The sequence below is a fragment of the Triticum dicoccoides genome, unplaced genomic scaffold (assembly GCF_002162155.2).
Source record: "Triticum dicoccoides isolate Atlit2015 ecotype Zavitan unplaced genomic scaffold, WEW_v2.0 scaffold181657, whole genome shotgun sequence".
Lineage (NCBI taxonomy): Eukaryota > Viridiplantae > Streptophyta > Magnoliopsida > Poales > Poaceae > Triticum > Triticum dicoccoides.
The window spans coordinates 1-8,722 of NW_021226269.1; the positions used below are offsets into that span (position 1 = coordinate 1).

Below are 8,722 nucleotides of genomic sequence, written 5' to 3' on the forward strand. Positions count from 1 at the left end.
TGTCCTTGCCTGCGCAAAAGCGGGTCATGAGGCTTGTTAATGCTGCCATTGTTCTCGGCTTTTCTTGGCTGAGGTGTCTGGCAAACCATTCGTCTTGAACGCTGTGCTTGAAAGCTGCTAAGGCTTCGGCGTCCGGACAGTCGACTATTTGGTTCTTTTTAGTGAGGAACCTGTTCCAAAGCTTTCGGGCTGACTCTCCGGGCTGTTGAGTTATATGACTTAAATCGTCTGCATCCGGTGGTCGGACATAGGTCCCTTGAAAATTTGCCCGAAAAGCGTCTTCGAGCTCTTCCCAGCTTCCAATGGAGTTTTCGGGGAGGCTTTTAAGCAAGTGCCGACCTGGCCCTTTGAGCTTGAGGGGTAAGCACTTGATGGCGTGGGGATCGTCTCCTCGAGCCATATGGATATGGAGGATGTAGTCCTCAATCCAGACCCCAGGGTCTGTCGTTCCGTCGTACGCCTCTATGTTTATGGGTTTGAATCCCTCTAGAAATTCATGGCCTAGCACCTCATCGGTGAAACATAGGGGGTGTGCGGCACCCCTGTATTTGGGTGTACCGTGGTGTTGGGATGTTTGTTGTGTTGCATTGCATGCTGGAGCGCGCTTGCATGGCCCGTAGATGGATCTGGTTGCGCCGTCCTTTTGATGCGAACCCTCACATGGATCGCGTACTGGCTTATGTGCGGCGTCGTTTGCCGCTCTATGTTGGCCACGAGGTCGTCTATCCGACCGGATGGCCGTTTTGTTTTCTGGTTGCGGGGGATCTAAGGCCTCCTCATCGAATTCAGGTAGCAACTTTCGCTTTGGGTAGCTCTTGGTGTGGCAATTACCGCCGTACTTCACTGCAGTGTTGAGTACTTCACTCCATCTGATTCTGAGTGTGTCTTGTGCAGCCCTGAGCCTTTTCTTCTGCTTTTTCAGACTACTTGCGGTGGCAACAAGCCTTTGATGGGCATTCTGTTGCTCCGGGTGCCTGTTCGGTGTGATGTCGTCCGGACTGTTATCTTCGACGGAGTCGGGTTGTTCGGTTTGATTCTCCATGTTGCCGTGGTCGGGCGATGGTTCACCCTGCTCTATCGCTGGGTCTATATGATCGCTATTTCTGCCGAGGCGGGATTTGGAGCGGCGCTTACGTTGCCGCTTTGACTGCTTCTCGAGGGAACAACCCTTCGTTGCGTCCTTCCGTTCCTCGTCGTCGTTTTCTTTGGGTGTGTCCACCATGTTTACATCATATGATGAAGTGGGCGTCCAGTGCCCTGTGGGCAGTGGTTCCTGTTCATCTCATGCATCATCGTCCATACCGTCGATGTCTTCGGAGTCAAAGTCGAGCATGTCAGTCAAATCGTCGACAGTGGCTACTAAGTGGGTGGTGGGCGGGCTGCGAATTTCTTCGTCATCCACATCCCAATCCTGCCGAACATAGTTCGGCCAGGACTCTCCTGATAGGGGGAGAGACCTTAATGAGCTCAGTATGTCTCCGAAGGGTGAGTGCTGAAAGATATCCGCGGAGGTGAACTCCATGATCGGCGCCCAGTCGGATCCGATAGGCACGGGCGCAAGCGGTTCGGAGTCCGTGGCCGAGGAAGAATCCGACAGTTTGGCGCCACGGCTCTCATGAAGGGTAAGGTCGATACTCGGCTCGATCGCCGATGAAAATGCGGCCTCCGTGGCGGGGTCTATCCACCCGTCCCTGGATGGTGCAATTGGCTCCGAATTGAGGGTAGGAGCAGTCGCCGGTGCGATCTCCCAAACACTGTCCGATGGTAGACCTAAATCATGCTCATCGTGACCGTGCGGCGCACTCGGCAAGGGCTCGAATCCGTCGAAGATCAAGTCTCCGTGGATGTCGGCTGTGTAGTTTAAGTTTCCAAATCTGACCTGATAGCCAGGGGCGTAGCTCTCGATCTGCTCTAGACGGCCAAGCGAGTTGACCCGTAGTGCGGAGCCGCCGAATACAAGATCTGTCCAGGGAGAAAAGTCTCACCCTGGACTTCATCGCTATCGATGATTGAAGGAGCCATCAAGCCTAATGATGACGACACAGAGGAACTCTCAATGAAAGCACCAATGTTTGGTGTCAAAACCAGCGGATCTCGGGTAGGGGGTCCCGAACTGTGCGTCTAAGGCGGATGGTGACAAGAGGTAGGGGACACGATGTTTTACAAAGGTTCGGGCCCTCTTGATGGAGGTAAAACCCTACGTCCTGCTTGATTATTCTTGATAATATGAGTAGTACAAGAGTTGATCTACCACGAGATCGGAGAGGCTAAACCCTAGAAGCTAGCCTATGGTATGATTGTATGTTATCCTACAGACTAAAACCCTCCGGTTTATATAGATAGCGGAGGAGGCTAGGGTTACACAAGGTCGGTTACAAAGGAGGAGATATGCATATCCGTATTGCCTAGCTTGCCTTCCACCCCAAGTAGAGTCCCATCCGGACACGGGACGAAGTCTTCAATCTCGTATCTTCATAGTCCAGCAGTCCGGCCAAAGTATATAGTCCGGCTGTCCGGAGACCCCCTAATACAGGACTCCCTCAGGGGTCAACACATATATATGAATGAATGAAACTCAACATAAATGATGGTAATAAAATAAAATTGTGAATATTATTGCTTACGCACTTCATATTGTTTGTTAGAGTAGCCCCGCTCACAGGTCGTGTGGCGGATGGACTCGCAAACATAGTATCGAGAGTAATTATTCCCGGCTTCCTGCCACAACCACTTTACAAGAAATAGAGGTCAATCAAACTGATAAGCAAGCATGCTAAATGGTATTGATGAAACTAGCGCTTGAATCACTAGGACATGCGCGGAACATGCTAGTAGTACTTACTTTCGGGTGTTTAAATTGCACCTTCTTCGGCAGTCCCGGAGATTTTGAGGTGAATTTTTCCAAACCCTGCCAGACAAAGAAAACAATTACTTGATATCAGGAAGTGAACAAAGTTGCCGATATGGTGCGATAATGATCGATTTAACTTACTTCTCAAGCATTTGAGTCATGTCCGCATACTCCTAGGGATCGTTTCGTCTCGAGTCTAAGACGGTTACTAGTCCCTGCTCAAGCTTAATCTCTAGGAGAATATAGTGGAACCTGCGCACGCATGCATAACTCATCAATTACATTATTATAACCTCAACTAATATGGGAAACCGAATATGCACAAGAAACTAAGACTCACTTAAAGTTGTAAGGAAAGAGTATTATAGCTTTGTTTTGATTTAATACCAACGATCGTAGCAAGTTGGCATCGGTATCTTTGGCATGAAATTCAACCGTATATGCATCTATGAGATTTGTGTTAATGAACCCAATATCACCGATTTGTCTTTTTTTCAATTCAGCGATCTTCAATCTGCATAATATAGTGAGGATAATTATAAATACATGCAATGAAAGAGCTGACCTATATATAGAGACTTAATGACAGAAGTAGTACTTACAGACAGTAACAAGTGACTGTTAATTTATCGAGGGCCTTTTGATTAAAAAACTGGAAGAACTCCTCAAATGGAACATTCAACAAATTAGTTCCAACGAGGTCATGCTCCTTTTTAACTCTCAGCGTCAAAGTATTCCTCCCCCCAAACTCTCTGCAGGTTTTCATGTACCAATCATGGAATCTTCGCATCATCGTTGTTAGAGATCTTTCCTCTTTGATGAGAGGCTTCCCGTACTCGTATCTGTGTTCGTCCACCTCCAGGAATTCATAATGTACACCGTCGGGAAGGTAATCTCCAAGATTGGTATAACCGGGCACCATCTTCAGATCATTAGTGACGATATCGCTAGACACCTTTAGCGGGGGGCACGATTGGTTTGCTAGTTCGCCGAGCTGGGCAATATTTTTCCTAGCTCGTCGTTCCGCTAACCTTTGATCACTGACAGTACTTCTCGACCGCTCCGCTTCGATAAATGACCTTTCAATAATGCGCTCATAGTTGCCTTTCGGCGGAGACTTTGGTGGTTTCTTCATGGCATCCACAGTGCGCTTTGCTTTCACCGGATCTATCTTCTCCTCCGGAGGTGGATGTTTCTTTGCTTTCACCTCTTCAAGGAAGTTCGTCACTTCAGCTCGCACGATCTTCGCGTTTTCCTCCGCGGTCCTCTCATATGGTAACTTCTCTAGAGTCTTCAAAGAAGGACTGAATCTGTATTGCCTCCCGCCTCTGGCTGTACTTCTAAACGCCGGAGCAGACGGAGCGGCTGTGGTTGTCTTCTTTCCTTGCTTACGAGGCGGAGGAGGAGGACTACGACGTGCCGGAGCAACCGGAGCGGTGGCGGTCTCTTCCGCCCTTGCTGATGAGGCAGAGAAGGAGGAGGCTGGCTGCTCGTACGCGCCGGCGCAGGCAGAGAAGGAGGTGGAGTGCCGCCACGCGCTGGAGAAGGAGGCTGAGTGCCCTGATCACTCGCCGAAGGAGGAGGCGGAGGAGGAGGCGGAGTGCCCTGACTCGCCGGAGGAGGAGGAGGAGGCGGAGGCGTCCAGTTCGGAAGGTTGATGAGCTCCTTCCGCCATAGGCATGGAGTCTTCAGAGAAAAGCCCAACCGAGTCTCCCCTTCACCCGTAGGGTGGTCAAGCTCGAGGTCCTCAAATCCGTTTGTTATTTCATCCACCATCACCCTAGCATATCCTTCTGGAATTGGCCGACAGTGAAAAGTTGCGCCAGGTTCAGGAGGTGCAACAGAGCCAACAGCCGCCTTGACTTTCAATTTCATCCATTGCGTCATAAGGTGGCAATGTTGAGACTCCGTGATTATGTCCACGGGGTAGCTAGCAGGAACCGTGAAGACAGGCTCAAGCTGAAGCAGCTCGGTGGAAGCCACGCTGCTTCTTCACTGAGATGGCGGGGTAGCTTCGGGGGAAGCTTCGGCAGGTCGCTTGCTGCGATCTGCTTCTCGTTGCACTATCGCTTGTCCCTTGCGTGCAGCGCCTGAATTTGGGTCTGCTCCACTTTCTTCCTCCTCTCCTGTCATTTGTAACCGACTGCGTCCGGAAACCCAGCCTTCCACGAAACAGAGCCTGGCGTGCCTCGTGTCCGTCCAGGGTGCTCAGGATTCCCGAGGGCCATTGTGAGCTCGTCGTTCTCTCTGTCTGGAACGAACGTCTCTTGCTGCGCTGCATCGATATACTGTCGAAACTTCGTGACGGGTATTCGCAGTTGCTCGTTCGTCCAACGGCACTTTCCTGATACAGGGTCCAAGGTTCCACCAACCCCGAAGAACCAAGTCCGGTAACGATCTGGCCAGTTCAATGTCTCTGGTTCGACCCCTTTGTCAAGCAGGTCATTCTAAAAAAACAATGGACTTTATTGTATTTATAATTTAAAGCTTGCATAGGACCTCACTTCAGGTACTAATCATGTATGTCCCTTTTTGTTTTCTTTACTTCCGTATGCAATCAAGCTTGATAACCAAATCCCGCAGAGTATAGAAACTCTTATCTGCATATTCAGAAGTTAATGCAAACACACTCTAGGTGCGAGATAAACTTATTTAATTTTACTATGATTTTTACTAGTCAGCTAGTTTTCAACATCCATTCCAGCCTTCTTAACTGTGATCAGAAAATTTTCTTTTTCAGTACTTGAATCTACATAAGTTCACATAGGTAGTATTTAGAGAAGGCGTTTAATTTTTTCTTCATATGTAGGCGTCCAAGCAGCTGATTACATGAACTTCCTACAAGAACGATGCTGAATCTCAGGCTTTTTGGTCAGTAGTGTCAATCTTTTTTCCTTCAAAAGAACATTTACATCAATGCTTCAATTTCTACTGGATTAATTATGCTTGCTATGTGTGCAGTTTCGTATTGTTTCTGCAGACTTCATTTGGCTCACGATTGGCTAAGTTCTTGAAACTTCTTTCTTCTTTTTTACAATTTATTCTTTTCAAGCTCACGGAAAACCCCCGTTTTTTTCGGCCACTGGACAGTTTCCGGTTCGCAGAAAGCCACTGATTTTTGGACCAGTTTTTGTTTATTTTTTCTTTCCTTTTCCTGTTTATTTTCATCAATATTTTTTGTTTTTTCCTTTTTCTTTAATTTTTTTCAAAATGCTCGAACTTTTTTAAATTCAATTAATATTTTGTCAAATCAATGAACTTTTTCAAGTTTGATGATTTCTTTTCAAATTTTAGGAATATTTTCAAAATAGATGAACTTTTTTAAAACAATTATTTTTTCAAGATAGATTTACCATTTCAAATTTGATGAACTTTTTCCCAAATTCATGAACTTTTCTGAAGTTTGTGAAAAAAAATCAGAACCTGCAAAACTTTTTGATTTTTTGTTATTCTCTTAAAAAAGTTCATATTTTCATAAAAATCAATGGTTAACCAGTCCGCGACTGGTCAAACACGATCCGAGCCGCAAAAAAAGAACGTGATCGAGTGACCAGGAAGAGATATCCGTCTTCTCGGGCCGAGCCATGAGCGGGTCGCATGGGTGCCAACAAACTTGTTCGAGCTCTTAAGGTGCTGAACAGGAGCTCCCACCATCATCGTCCTTGCAAAATTGTTCTTTAAAATGCTTGGCTTCAGCCGGCGGATCGCACGTGAGCATCCGTCTGTCATCCATGTGACGTGTGTCTTTTGTCTCCCACGTGGCTGCTGCTTGATGCTCGCTACAATGCGTTTCCACAGCAAAGTCTTTGTTGCAAAAAAAACTGTAACAAGACCTCCGTTGCAAAAAATTAAATTAGAATGAGACCTTTGTTAAAAATAAATTAAATTGCAACAAGACCTTTGTCACAAATTTTTTTGCAACAAGACCTCTGTTGCAAAAAAAACTATAACAAGACCATTGTTTCATATAAACTATAACAAGACCTCGGTTGCAAAAAAATCCGCAACTTGATCTATGTTGCAAAATTTTCTGCAACATAACCTATATTACAGAAATTTCCTGCAACACGACATATGTCGCAATGGTAGAAGATGATGCTCGGGCACTCAATCCGTCAGATCCGACGGCTTGCGAGGCGGCAGATCTTTTAAAATGATCCACTGGCGAACGTGTGGCAACACCCTTTTTTTAGAAAGTATGTTGTAAATCTTCGGTGTGTAATTCGGACCGACAAAAGGAAATCACCGGTTTCTTTTATGGAAAAAGCCCACAGAACGCGTCTTACACGGTTCCACCCCTCCTATCCCAAATCCAAGCCCAAGCCCAAACCCGCGTCCTCTTCTCCATACGCGCCATCCCAAGATTCAAGATTCAAGATTTCCAGCACTACAAAAGGCGGCAGAGAGCGCGCGCGTCTTTGATCCACCTATCCCAAACCCGCCGCCGGCGCCTCCCACTCCCAGATCCCCAAACCCTAGCCAGCTCCCCGCCGGCCGCCAGCTTCGATGACCCATGGCCTCCTCCCCCATCCTTCCCATGGGCTGCAGGTTCAGCCCGTCCGACGCCGACCTCATCTCCTTCTACCTCCGCCCCATGATCGCGGGCGAGCCCCTCCCTGAGGCCGCCGCCAGGTTCCTGCACACCGCCGACGCGTACGGCGCAGATCCGGCCGCCCTCGTCTCGGGCCTCCTGCCCGCGGTCCCGCTGGCGCCCAAGACCGGGGCCGAGCGGCGGTGCTGGTACTTCTTCTGCTCCGCCAAGGCCCTGTCCGGGCACGACAAGCGCAGGTCCCGCGCCGTCGGCGGCGGCGAGGGCACGTGGCACGCCGAGAAGGGGAGGGCGGCCGTTCTCGACGGCGAGGGACGCGTCGTCGGGTACAAGCAGAGTTTCAGGTACAAGCCCATCCATTCCGACGGATCCGTGGAGGCCGTGTGGCTCATGGTCGAGTTCCGTGTGGCTCATGATCGTCAAGGAGATGATGAGAAAGGTGAGACGGTTCCAGTTCTTTGCAAGGTCTACCAGAGCCCGCGCAAGCCCCGATCTGCGTCCGTCCCGACGTCGCCGGCATACAGGAGGGGGAGGAAGAGGAAGGCCGGAGACGACTCAGCTCCGGTGAAGACTGTGAAGCGGCGGCTGCTTGTTCCTCCTGCTGCACCAATTCTGCTGTCGGCCGTCGAGCCACAGCCAGACTTGAACAACTGCTCGGATGGCGTCTCAGTGGACCAGCTTCTTGATGATCTCATGTCCGGCCTCACGCCTGATCAAGTCTTGGGTGACTTCTTGATGCCTTTACCTGAATCAGATGTCAATTGCAGCTTCTCCATGGCCAATGAGAATTCTGATCAAGTCTTTCTGGGTGACTTGTTGATGCCTGTCCCTGAACCAGTGGTCAACTACAGCTTCTGCATGCCCGACCATGCCGGTTCCATGGTGAGCAACTACGGCACCGTCCTCCATGGTGGTTCAGTCACACCCCTTTTTCACAATTCTGATCAATTTGACTTGTCGGTGCCCATCATCGAACCACTGCCAACTGACTTGCAGAGCCAGACAGCAATGCTAAATTTCAGCTTCCTGTCGTGTGCCCCGTATGCTGGAATTTGCGATTCTTGGACAGTAGGCGAGAGCACGGACGATGAAGCGGCCTCAGTCAGCTGGTATGACTCTGCTCAAAGCTCACCAGAGGTTCCAACCGAGTGGATGATGCAAACACCATTTGCCACCCCATATCTATTCTGAAGCTGACCGGCTTCGTATTGTGTGTGTGTTTTCGCTATCCCATTGACAGGATACATTCAATCGCCATTTACCCCAAGGATAGGATATAATACATGTTTTTGTAGCTTGTACCAAGGTTCAAGACCTTGTTG

The 8,722-nt window shown here is 49.0% G+C and overlaps 1 protein-coding gene across 1 annotated transcript; it reads left to right on the plus strand.

Moving 5' to 3' along the window:
- Positions 1–7,300: 7,300 nt before the first annotated feature.
- LOC119344711 lies at positions 7,301–8,684 on the plus strand. The gene has a single exon (XM_037615076.1). It carries the CDS (start codon positions 7,365–7,367, stop codon positions 8,589–8,591), a length of 1,227 nt encoding a protein of 408 aa, XP_037470973.1. The 5' UTR covers positions 7,301–7,364; the 3' UTR covers positions 8,592–8,684.
- The last annotated feature ends 38 nt before the right edge of the window (positions 8,685–8,722 follow it).

Bases quoted from the DNA above. Each gene is read 5' to 3' on its own strand.
- LOC119344711 (XM_037615076.1), top strand. From the start codon at position 7,365: ATGGCCTCCTCCCCCATCCTTCCCATGGGCTGCAGGTTCAGCCCGTCC.